The sequence below is a fragment of the Ostrinia nubilalis genome, chromosome 1 (genome assembly GCF_963855985.1).
Source record: "Ostrinia nubilalis chromosome 1, ilOstNubi1.1, whole genome shotgun sequence".
NCBI lineage: Eukaryota > Metazoa > Arthropoda > Insecta > Lepidoptera > Crambidae > Ostrinia > Ostrinia nubilalis.
This window is the reverse complement of record NC_087088.1, coordinates 9,872,248-9,885,689: the sequence shown is the minus strand read 5'-3', so window position 1 is coordinate 9,885,689 and position 13,442 is coordinate 9,872,248. Positions and strand designations below refer to the sequence as shown.

The 13,442-nt window shown below is 39.3% G+C and overlaps 1 protein-coding gene across 2 annotated transcripts in view; it reads right to left on the bottom strand.

Annotated features, from left to right (window-relative positions):
* Positions 1–13,442, bottom strand: part of LOC135071681 (protein grainyhead) — a 103,510-nt gene that overhangs the window by 9,542 nt on the left and 80,526 nt on the right. For both annotated transcript variants that reach the window (XM_063965460.1, XM_063965466.1), the window contains exons 6-7: positions 4,875–4,986; positions 1,414–1,508 (exon numbers count right to left, since the gene is read on the bottom strand). In XM_063965460.1, coding sequence (XP_063821530.1) covers positions 1,414–1,508; positions 4,875–4,986 — 207 coding nt within the window. The remainder of the gene's footprint in view (positions 1–1,413; positions 1,509–4,874; positions 4,987–13,442) is intronic.

The following is a 13,442-nucleotide window of genomic DNA, read 5'->3' as shown; positions in this document are numbered from 1 at the left end:
AAAGCATAACTCTTTGTTACCTATGTCTTTCCGAGACGCATTTTTATTATGTGGCTGGACCACACATATACAATACTCTTAAACATTTTTTAAACTTCAATTCGACTACTGAGAAAGAGAATTCAATAAATTATGTTACAACTAGCGGCCGCCCGCGACTTCGTACGCGTGGATCTCGTTTTACCCCCCCTTCATCTATCTTACGCGGTTCAAGATTTTTTCATACAATTTTTTTTCCCGCTAACTCCCGTTCCCGTGGGAATTTTACAATATCCTGTTGTAACTAAGCTTTAAGTTTACTAAGGTACCTGCATGCCAAATTTCAAGCGTCTATCTTACGCGGTTTAGATTTTTTCATACAAATGTTTTTCCCGCTAACTCCCGTTCCCGTGGGAATTTTGCAATATCCTGTTGTAACTAAGCTTTAAGTTTACTAAGGTACCTTCATGCCAAATTTCAAGGGTCTATCTTACGCGGTTTAGATTTTTTCATACAAATGTTTTTTCCCGCTAACTCCCGTTCCCGTGAGAATTTTGCAATATCCTGTTGTAACTAAGCTTTAAGTTTACTAAGATACCTGCATGCCAAATTTCAAGAGTCTATCTTACGCGGTTTAGATTTTTACATACAAATGTTTTTTCCCGCTTACTCCCGTTCCCGTGGGAATTTTGCAATATCCTGTTGTAACTAAGCTTTAAGTTTACTAAGTTACCTTCATGCCAAATTTCAAGGGTCTATCTTACGCGGTTTAGATTTTTTCATACAAATGTTTTTTCCCGCTAACTCCCGTTCCCGTGGGAATTTTGCAATATCCTGTTGTAACTAAGCTTTAAGTTTACTAAGGTACCTGCATGCCAAATTTCAAGCGTCTAACTTAAGCGGTTTAGATTTTTCATACAAAAGGATTTTCCCGCTAATTCCCGTTCCCGTGGGAATTCCTAAGTATCCTATAACCTGCCCAGGAGTATGAAGAATACTTGTACCAAGTTTCGTTAAAATCCGTCGAGTAGTTTTTGTTTCTATAAGGAACATACAGACAGACAGACAGACAGACAGACAGACAGACAGACAGACAGACAGACAGACAAAAATTTTACTGATTGCATTTTTGGCATCAGTATCGATCACTAATCACCCCCTGATAGTTATTTTGAAAATATATTTCATGTACAGAATTGACCTCTCTACAGATTTATTATAAGTATAGAAGATAGAAGATATTGTGAAGGAAGAACTTTTATGTCGGTATTTTCTTTATTTCATGGTACATATATTAGTTATATTATTTTTATTCTTTATTGCAGTCTCCCCATGTTTATTGAGTAATGAAATTTTGTTTATATGGATGTTTTCCATATTTATTTTATTTCATAGGAATAAAGAGTATGATAGTAATATGAGTATAAGACAAACCTTGGCTGCGCTCTCGAGCGGGTTCCAGTAGACGGCGATGGCGTTGTGCGCCACCTCCTCGATGCAGCCGGCCAGCCCGATGCTGTTCTTCGTGTCTGCAACAAAACGGACCATTGTCATTAATCTTGTCTTCGAGTAACTGTGCAGTAATGGCGGCGGAGATTTCGATTAAGATATCAACACACAATACGTCATCGATGACGGAAATTTATTTGCGGGGCGTGAATAATCACGTGATAGTATCGATTTATCAACGATTGCAATGTTTCCACTTCTGTCTCTGCCCACCCTACAGGGCTCTGGCAATTAGTGCCCATCCCAGCTACCGTGGATCGCGACTCAACGCATAGGCAATTTGCTCGACGTCTCTTCATTGATTAGTATCTGCTTGGTAACTTACAAACTAATCAATGTTAAGGGATAATGTAGAGCCTACTTGAGCCTATTTTTCAACGTTGAAATGCCTACTTAAAATCATAATACGGACTTAGTATATGGTCTGAATAATACTGTAAATAAATACCTTCCCTTCAGCAATTAAAGCTAATAAAAACGATAATTTGTCGAATGGGTCAACACGAGATATGCAGATTACTGGGCGTGGGTGTCATAGTTATAAATAATTCAGTGTTTATTTCGTTACAGTTGTTTATTGCGTTTGGTGCAAAGGGGCTGCATTAGCGACAGGCGCGGGAGGCTAGTGAGTAATCGCCGCAATGATGTAAGTAGGGTTGCCGTGTCGAAACTATTGTTAGCTTAATAAAACATAATTATCTAATCGGCTTATGAAAAAAATTAAAAAAGGTTTTTTCTCTTCCACAAAGGATATTTTTTCTAATTGCTTTTATCTGTATAAGAAGTGTAAAAAATTATATCAGGTTCGGTTAAATTAGATTATATGGCAACCCTGCGTGCGTGGGCGCCGCGTATCAGTCCGCCCGCGATCTGTGCGGGCGCCGCGCGCTGACGTGTTTATGGGGCGCGGGAGGACGCCGCCCGCCCTCGGGCTGCCTTATTGTCTTAACAGCCTCTCGGCGATTTACGACCAAAGTCCTGTTGCGTGTCGCGTGAACATATCTTGACGTGTCGCAAGCCAATGCAAGATTTATAAATTTTATAGGTACCTACTTTGATTGCTTACATCCTCACCGAACTTGTTACATATTGGATAACCATTGAATCAACCTTAGCAAATGTGAAAAATATATTATACCCTTTATAAAAATACGTTATTATCTTGTGTAAATGTCAGTATGTATTTAATACCATCCAAACAGAGATTTACAGTAGATTAATCCATGAATCAGTGATGCGTGGTAATAAGCGAAAACTGTCAAAAGGAATAAGCGCGGAGGCGAAGAGGCTTTGGTACGACGAGCAGCGGCCACGCGATGCAAGAAGACACGTAGGTAACCGGAGCCGGCATTGTGCGGGCGCGCCGTGCGTCGCGGCCCGCCCGCCCCGCGCCGCTTTCACACGCTCGCGCAGGCGCACAGGTGTCCGGTGTCGCCCTTGACGATCCCAAGTTCGTTCATTCCATTTGTATACCAGTATATCTCACGAACTTAACCGATGACCAACGATTTTTCACCAGTCCGTTACTATCTCACGTTAATGCGTGCTTATCTTGGATTAGATTGAAATATAGGTATTTATTTGTTTACTCTTGGCAGAAAGTCATATTAATTACGTATTATAACAAATATAAGATAATAAAAATATATGATTTACTACATATGAGATTCGTAGTCCAATGTTGGTAGTCACGAAACATACTGCTGTAGAGTCGATACCATCGCGATTATAGAAGTGGATCATGAATTTTCCGGGAATTTCCCAATGTTAAAGCTTCTCATCTCTATCAAAGTTTTCATCAACCCTGTCTTATTTAAGACCATAATTTAAAGGACAAAATTCCACTTTGCTTAGGCATTACCTCATTTTGAATAATAACTACAACTAAATAAAAAATAAACTTAACTAACATCGAGATAAGCTAAAAACCTTGACATTAAACTTGGCCCGACCGCGCGAATTAATGGCTTCCATGTTTTTATTTTCCTTGAGATTTAATTTATAGACATTGCTTGTGGCCACGGCGTCACTCATTACAAATGCTACAGCCCTCAGTTAAGTAATGTTAGAATGTGTAAAGTGTCATATATCAGCGGTGTTTACTCCGCGCCGGCGATTAATAAGCGAGCATTCCAGCGATGACGCAAACAACTATTCGACCGTCGAAACCTCGGTCCCGCTATAAAAACGATTTTTCACTAACTCATAACGTTTAATAGCTTACATTTTAATAAATAACGTGTGTAATAACTATTAAAACGTAAACACGGTTTAATCACTGGAAACCATATAGAAATGGCGCGCGTTTATGTCTAATTAATTGAGATCTGAAACGTCCCGAAATCCCATTAAATGAATAAGATATTTAAGAATCTTAATGAAAAATACATTTCAAGTCGTAAGTTATGCTAAGATAAGAACGAAACGACTTTGCAGAATTATCAAAAAATAATATTTTCCTAAGGTTTGTAGCTAAGATGCGAGCGTTGCGCGGGCGCACGTCGGCTCATCGCGCAATTAACATGCTAATGAGCGCGCTCCCCGATATCATCGCGGTAATTATGTCCGTGCGCGACTATATTGTAGCATTGCTTATATCTCCTCCGCGCCTTTTAGACAACTCGACACGCATGAGCTAACGTCCCTCGAACTATGTCGTGTTTATGCGCAACCTCGGCGCACTTCTCGGCCGCAAGCAGGTGTTTTGACTTCGATACTAGGACGGAGATTTCTCACGAATTTTAACGATTTCCTGTTACTCAACGACGTACTTCATAGAGCTCATCTCGTCAGATATCTCTATAATGGTTTTATTTAGCTTCGTCTCTCGGAAACGCTGCATACTGCGTTATATCTTTAATCAGTTTACTGTCGGAATGTGTCATTATGAGTGACCATGTGTAATGTAAGCTCGGAGCGACGGTGGTGTGTCGCTAGCCGGGCGGCGCCAGAGTTGTTTTATTTTTAGTCCGGGCGATTGATAGGTAGGTAAGACGGGCAGTGTGGGCCGCGGCTGTGGTGCGCGTTATTTATGCAAATGTCCTAACGAGATATAATGGTGGGCAGCGGGGTGCGCGGGAGTCGCGTCCGCCCGCAGCACGGTAATTAGGTCCTGCGTGCGGCGCCCGGCCCCGCGCCCCTCAGCACGCAACTCCGCGCCGTGTTACTGTGTCGCCTCGAGCACGACTAGCTTTTTATGCTGTAAATATCGTGCCTCAATCGTTTGTAGCTGCTACCGGCGGATCGTCGCTCCCGTGCAAAAACCAACCAGTCATTGTTTTCGTACCTATCATCTTAATTCACTCGTAATTACATAATCACGCAAGCGTGTAGAGCATGACTGCCGCTGAATTCTTATCTTAATGTCAATATTGATGAACACTTACCGGCATCTAGTATCCTCTGTTTGACTGAATGTTGTCTGCCATGCCAAAATTGCCACGCTTTGATTTCGTCCTCTGGAGATTTTTCTTCTCGGAACATAAGCATAACAACACTCTGAAACAAATGAGAATAATTTGAATACAAATAAATGCTTAACTACATAACCCGTTTCAATTTGAAAACCAAAAGATAAACAGGATTTAAAATAGACATCCTGATGTAAGTGTGTCTCTATGTATGTATGTATTTTACATAATATATTTATGCCTCAAGACCAGCAAATAGTGGTTAGTTGTAGAAACTAACATCGTGAAGCTGCGTCATGTAATTTATTGCTAACTTTTAATGGCGAAAGTACAAACGAGTGCCTTGAGCATTTCGCGAATACGCAAAACGCGATTACCAACGCGCGTTTCTCAGCTATTACGCTAAACGAGCGCGATTACGTCGTTACGGCGGGCATCTTAATATCCTACGCGTTTAAAACGCTTCTTAAAAAAAATCACGTGAAATCTTTTGACGGTTTCCGTTCAGTTGAAAAAGTGAAATATGCTGTTAGGACGATTTCTATAGACGAGTTAGAAAATGATGTGAAAAAGAAGTGGCTCGCGCGAGGCGTGGTGGCAGCGTGGCCTTATAGGGCTAACGACGAGAAAGCACCGCGATCGTCGCCTCGGATTGATGGATCGGCGCGGGCGACGCGGCCGCAGCGCAGCCGCGCCCTGCGCGCGCCCGCTCCAATCATTGCGATGCAATACTTTTAAATCAGATGCAAATACGCGTCGTATTGGACTTAAACGTCATTATAAAGTCATGAATATGCAGAAATGGCGATAAGCTGAACGAGATGAAGTATTCGGAGGGCAATTAAGCTCGCACTGCAATTAAATACCGCAAGGACTCTACAATGTTGTCGGATGACATTAGAGTGCATTTTTCCAACCACAGTGTAACTGATAGTTTTGTTTTTGTAATCAAATTAATCAAATAAGCTTTCTCCAGAGATAATGAGCGTAAAGTCGACGGAAATGGGCATATTAGAAGACAAGTCGCGCATAAAATTGTAACGGTGCACTCCTATCTGACCGCCCGGTGTCGACCCATCGCTAATATAAATACATATAAACATTTACTGCTTTATTAGAATTCCTCTACATATAGGTATTTGATGAATACATACATAATACATGCGTAACTGTAAATCGGAATCAGTATATTATCGCAGCTTTAGCATTCAAATTAGTGACAAGCCGGTAAGAATTAAATTGAGGTTTATTGGACGCTGATATTTTTATTATCTGCGTTCAAAGACATAACCATTATTTACAGAGATACTAACTCAAATCTTATGTAGATATCTACTCTACTTTTGTTTATTGTATTGAAATTAATGATTCATAAACACTTACCAGCGAATTTATTGTCTTAAGTACTGGCTAATGGTTTACGTAATTTAGTACCTATTTTGAAGTTGCAATTGAACCGAACAATCTTAGCTATTGTTGCATGACAAAGACGCGGTGTGGCGATAACAGCGATCATAAACATTGTTATTAAGCAATTTCATAATTAACTCTCTCGGTTTTAATAAGTGTAAAGAACTAAACGTATACGTAATGATAACACAACAGCTGAAAACACCAAATATGTTAACAATTTTACCATATTTTATCAGATCCATCAATTTATTGTTGAGTTTAATATTGGACTGGGATAAGTGCGAGTATCATAATCGCAATACTCACTTATGTATGAATTTATGAATTATATTATTGACAGATTGGCAGGTGATTACTATGTAAATAAATGCAATAAACTACAGCGCAACAGCATTGAAGAATGGGTAATATTTTCAAGCTGTTTTTCAATATTATTTTTTCTGCCATAACTGTTAAACTGTCACTATTTCATCGTTATGTTAAACTTTTAAAAATATTAAACCGGTACTTAATTTATTTACCGATACAATAATTATACCTTCTACAGAAAGTGGCAGTCGTGGTCGTGAGCGCTGAAACGAGTGCACATTTATTTTTTGATATAAATATCGAAAAGCTTGTTGTTTTTTAAGCCCATACTTATTTTAAACGTTGCATTTCACAAGTATGCCTAGGCCTACGTATAGTTTTGCCTTCTCGGCCCAATTGGCTTCACGTTTTCGGGCCGTCAATTAATTAATCGAGTGTATCGACATTCGACCCGATTTCAGGAGCTCGGTTGACAATCTCAGTTATCTGATTAAGCACGCTTTCTCTCGCGCCGTGTGACAGCGGCTCTGTTGTGCCCATGCGTCGCCCGCCGATTACGCTTTGACAGCCACTCCACATTAATTTCGTCACTCTATTTGAATAAATAAGCAATTGCATATATTTCACGTAGAACCGCGCAATCAGATGATCTGTATCATATGTTCATGTGTGACAGCTCGTGATCATTAATCTATTTGCTGAACTGATAATACGGTACATTTACATAAGTCTTTGTTTCAACATATTGATCAACTGGGCACGTAACACTAATTTCTAGTAAATAAAATTATTTTACCGATTAATCATAGATATTTGCTGTAGTATCTACTCGTAACTATAAATTATTGTATCTTTTTCTTTCTATCTCTACTCATAGTCAATAGTCTCGTGATAAATGGTCTCATTAAGAATAGTGTTTGAACGTGTATCCACTTTATTCCTATATCGGAGACTATTTCTCATCGATGCTGTTGTTACGAGAATAAAAGAGGATTCGTAGACACCCCGCACCTGTATTATTGGTGCCCATAAATCGTGAGTTAATGACATCGTTAACGTATCAGCGAAACAATTACTTCGATATTATCTCTTAGCGTTACGCTCTTGTGGATTTTTATGTAATCAACCAGTGCTGGGTGCTGGGTAAATCGATGCACGAGCTGTGAGGTACTCCTCAAGTGCTCATCATTAACATCATCTGTTTGCATACAAACAATGCGTGCTGTCGTTAGATACGTCGCGTGAATGCGCGTCGCGCCCGAGCTCGGATTGCGCTGGAGGCGCGGTGGTCACAGCGCGGGGGTTTTTGCCCTTCGCAAAGCTTCCTAGTTATTCGCCAGGCCAAGCAGGACTCATCCATCAGGCCCTATCTGTTTTATGACAATTATTTATGTTCGCTGCGTGGCAAAACTATTTCGCTTACCGTTGAGCTTTATCGATAGAGCAAAAGTAATGTCTTGCAGTCTCGATACGCTGTATCTGATACGGATACGTCTGTTTGTTAAGTGCACCAGTTGTCTGTGCTAGTTGTTTTAACGCCTAGGTTATTTGCTGCGAATGTTCTCCGCAGTGAATGTCGGTTTCAACATAAATTCTGAACGGAACTGTGGGTGTAACTGCCGCGCGGTTGCCTACGATCTGCGTGTCGGTGTTTATTTCACATCAGGTGAAATATATCAATGACATTTTTTGCTTCGTAAACAAAGCTTTCCAGACTCGAGTGTAGAGTCAATTGAATCAGGAATCAGTGGTTTAAAGTTATATTTATGCATATATATTAAGCCCGCGGTGCGCTCGACACGGCCGCCGGGGGCTGCGCCGGCGTCGCCGCGAGGCGCGGGAGATCGCTAGAGATGCGCAGCTTCCGTTCGCGCAGACAAATTGCCGAGCGTTCTGCACATCCGCCGCAACACCAATCGCCTCCTAATTGAATATTGAGCAACATCGTAATATCCATTTTTATAAATGTTTTAACGTCGAGGTATAAAAATAGGAAAATAATTTATAGAACACGGGTATCGTTCGTACAGTAATGATAGCAATTTACTTATGGAGGAACTAGCATTTAGATGATGGGCTATGATAATATTATATAGGAAAATGTTCATTATAATAGTCGTTGGTGTGATTGCATTAATTGCAGTAGTGCCTACGTTCATTACCGCCGCTAAATCTCGATTGAATCGAAGCGATCCCGCAATCCGTCGAGCGTCGGATTAACATCCAAAGTTGCGTCGTAACACTAATCTGCTTAAATGTCGAAAGGAAATGTCAGATTGTAAAGTGCAGGGTTCTGGACCAGCCGTGACGCGGCTTAACCCGCCGTACCTACCGCTTAGAGAGCAGCTTTCAATCACGCTTTGATCCAGCACATTTAATAGGTTTGTAGTCACAGATCGTTTCGCATTTGAAGCAATCCCAAAAATAATAAAAATAAAATGCATTTTTTTTGTTTTATCATTAGGTAGGTGGTTAAAATGTTCATTTGATTTAAGCTGAGATTTTGTAATTGACCAAAAAAGTTACGTCATTTATGCATTCAATTCAGCTCATGCATTAATGATCTTACAGATATGTGTCATGCAGGTTGCATAATTGTTGGATCTCCTAATGTCGCTGATCAGCGATCGCAGGCGCTTGTCTGGGCGAGCGCGGGCGCGATGCTATCGCGAGTGACGCTAAATACGCGCGCGCTGTGACAGCTTCAATATCGAGACAATGACGCACCGTTACGCAACGCGTTTGCGTCCGAGCCTCTGTCACTCCGAGGAATTAAAACTATTAGTGAAAGTTGTTTTGTGATTCATTACAAAATTTATTTGTCTATACCTTAATGCAAGTATTGACACCTATATTCACTCGACTTTAATATTACGCAACAATAAACCCCAATAAAACATCCAAAAGAATCGTAAGAGAAACAGTCATGTTTACGACTTCGAAACGATTCAATAAAACTTCAAAACAAATAAAATATAATATACATTTTGAGTACCTACTCGTCCATCGCAAGGTATTACGGGATAATTAATTACAGACAGTTACGCAGTTTCAGGAGTTACGTGAATATTATCGAATAATACGTAATATTTCGAAAGTGTAACAGTTATCGAGTAGTGTTATGCGAACCTGAAACCGAACGTGGAAAATTCATGCTCGGTCGAGCGGCGCGCGTGCACCCGCGCCTAAACAACTGCAATACTCCTTTAATTTTTTACTGTCCGTGTATCCAGTAACGTTCAGTAAATACAAACAGTACTGTTACATTATACCTTACAGTTTTTAAGATGACAACCAAATTTTTCTTAAGTGACAAATGATTTGCTGCAAAAACATGTAAAACGTAACATAATTTTCATTGCCAACGGTATCTTGTACTTACAGCAACTCACTGTAATAGCTCTTTTTTGTATGTATCCAAAATGGAATTATCAGAAAATATTATTTGGCTGAGAAACAAAAAGCTGAAAAAGCAATTAGGTACATTAAAATCACATAAATTACTCTTTTAAAAAATAAGAGAAGCCATAAAAAGTACATTAAATTAAGGCAAGACCGCGGTTGATAAATATCCTATAAAGTACCTACGCCAATAAAGGAAAATATTTCGATGACAATGACGTCCCATTTAATTTAAAAACATTCAAGCCTGAACTTTAGTAACTACTTCAGTTAATAAATAGGTAGGAAGGGAAATATTTACCTATATCTCGTTATAAGTTGGTAAAGTACAATCAATTGATTTTTTTTTTAATAATTTAATAGAAACTTATTACTTTCTTTCTTTGATATTTTACAAATATCTTTATTCGTACTTTAAAAGTTAAAACCTTCTTTATCGACTGTTAATTACTACTTTTATATGAGTATTAACGATTAAGCTTATAGCTACTTTTAATATAACATAATAAAACTGTGAATACGCCTATTACATATTATACTACTATTTTAAGACTACAGAAATGCCGTTGCTGGGACTTTTATTGAGTTAACGTATAATTCTGCTATTTATAATCATTAGTTTTTTCCTGATAGCTGGGAGCGGTCGCGAAGGGCTTCGAGCGCAAGGGTGCAGTTGAATTGAGACATCGCTACGAGTGATTGATCGTGACCGTGATTGGCAACTCCAAAATGTAAACGCACGCATGCAAATTACTGTGCCGCTTTTTGTGCGGCAAATTATCTTTTTTAGGCCTTGAAAGAAAATTTCATTACACACGAGTGCCCTATGTGAGAAATATTCGATCTGTCTCATATGACAGGCCTTCACTCGCGTCTGAAAGGTGCGCAGGAACCGCGGGCAGAATGCGGCCGTTATAATCCCTCATCAAGCGTAACATGTCGAGTGTAAAAAGCATCATTAACGATCGCCTTAAAAAGGCAAACGGGAGCAATCATTAAAATCGCAAAATATTATAAAAAGAAAATAAAAACAACGAAGTGTCTCGTTACGCGAGTTTCCGTTGCTACGAAAGTGAACACAATGATGTCAGTGTAGCGATAAAAACTCGAGTAAAAAATGCTCTGAATGAGTAGGTGCACTTCGTACACGCAAGATACGGTTTAATCGAAGCCAAGAATAAGTACATTAAGCGGAAGTTTATCAGCGCCGCTTAAATGGTATTAAATGGCATTGGTATTTAAATTATACCATTACCTAGGTACATTCTTACTACATTAAATTTAATTATAGGGATATTTACGAAGTAATCTAATTTTAAATTTCCGATAGTAATTAGATACGTTGTACTTGGACTTTGAGTATAATATAGGTACTTAATTACCTTATAATAAATAGTTTTGTCCTGTCCTTGTTTTTTACTCCTTATTGTTATGGATTTGTTTAAATATCAAGTTTATACCGTTTATAACAATGTAAAGAATGTGTAAGACCATGACATCTTTATTGGCACAATGACATTTATTAATGCAGACTCTACCAGCGGCAGTGATTAATGAAGAGTACCTACCATATCTTTTTATTAAAAATGCACTTGTATTTTTCATTATAAAGTGTGTCTGTGCTGTGACCCTTAAATTTGCAAATAAGAAGTAAGGCGACACTATCCTAGCGAGGTGATTAATTACCCCTATGCTACATGATTGATCGATCCCGTTTTTGACAATATTCTTCACACAAAGGGTACGAAAGCGATACTACTTAATATGTTTGGCTAACGTTTCTTTAGATAACATTTTAAATTGTTATTTGTCATTCGGTATGTAAATGCAAATGCGTGTTTTTATAGCGTGCGAACGTCATCAGTACGCTCGGTTCCGACACAAGAAATTGAGTCGATCTGTTTTTGGAGCACGGCAGCGGTGTTCAGTGAATTGCGAAAAGTCGAATTTGGTTTGTACATACGAGTATGTTGGTCGCACCACGCGTGACGCGGGCGCAGCCGGGCCGGGCCGCGATGCTATCGGTGCAAAGCTCTGCCGAAACAAGGGCGGTGCCGCGCGGTAATTACAATCCCGCCACGCACACCCGCGCCGACCAAATCTCTGTGTTTACTGTAATTCCTTATATCTCTTAACCGCTTTTTGACACGCGAAATGCATTCGCATTGCGTGTGAATTTAAAATTTTCAGCCACGTTCGATAAGGCTACGAGTAAATTGTATGTGAACGATTGTAGGAGTAGTTAGCAATTTTTTGCAGTTTTATAAAGAAACGTATACGATAATCGTATTAACACATTGTGCTTTTACTTTCTTAGGGAATGGAGCGTGAGAGAATCATGTTAGTAATGAACATGCACCTAGCTAGGGATTCAACACCATGTTTGCAACTCAAAAATGCTCATTAAAACATGCAGTTTGGTGCATTGAAATTATTTTATCATAATGCAGAATGGTTATTGTTTAAAAGCAGCGATATTATCCGATCGGAGCGCGGACTCCCGGGGCGGTCATTGTATTCCTATATGGCGAATGTCAAAAGCGTCGTCTTAATTATCGGGCGCGGCTACACAATGCGGACTCGATTGCGCCGAGATAAGGCTCTATACCTAACCGCTGAATGCGATAGCGGCCGTCCGCCGGACCCGCGGCCCACTTACGGCCTTAATAATAACTTCAAACGTATGTCGCATTGTATCTCTGATTATTCCGATCTAAGCCCATTGAATCGAGATATAACGTGTTTGAATATATTATTCGCTAACAAAAAATAAAGAAAATTCACCTATTGAATATCGAGAGCTTCAGCCGCGATTATAACACAATGTCTATACTTTACATTTAAATGTTTTAATATTGCTTAGGAACTTGTACTAGTAAATGTAATAATTTAGACCATAAAATAGGTTTAATAATGCAAAATTGATTTCTGACGAGGTCTCCAATTATCTGAACATGATTAACGAGATTACCGAAAGTGGATTTTCTGGTTTTTCAAGAATATCCAGTGCATTGTAAAAAATAATGCAATTTTATTGTAGAAGATTGTGATTTGTCATGTTGTTTTTCTAAGGAAGTGTCAGGAAACAATAATCGAGGGGATTTCCGATTTCCACGCGACACGCGGGTCCCCACGCGGCGGCTTCTTTGTCTAGAGTAAAGTTTCCCATGAGTTAATAGCTCAGTCGAGTCACGCTATAGTGTATCATTCTATAAGATTCGCTAATTGACTGCATGATACCTATCTATCTAAAGACTTTCCAACGTTTTCGATAACTATGCAAATTATTAAGTTACAGAATTCTCGGCGGTAAATAAACGGTAAACGTTATCTTACCGTACCTAAAGTTAGAATATTAAAGTCGTAACGACTCTACAATGACAACTCTGTCGGTGGATATTAAATTTCTTTAAATTATGT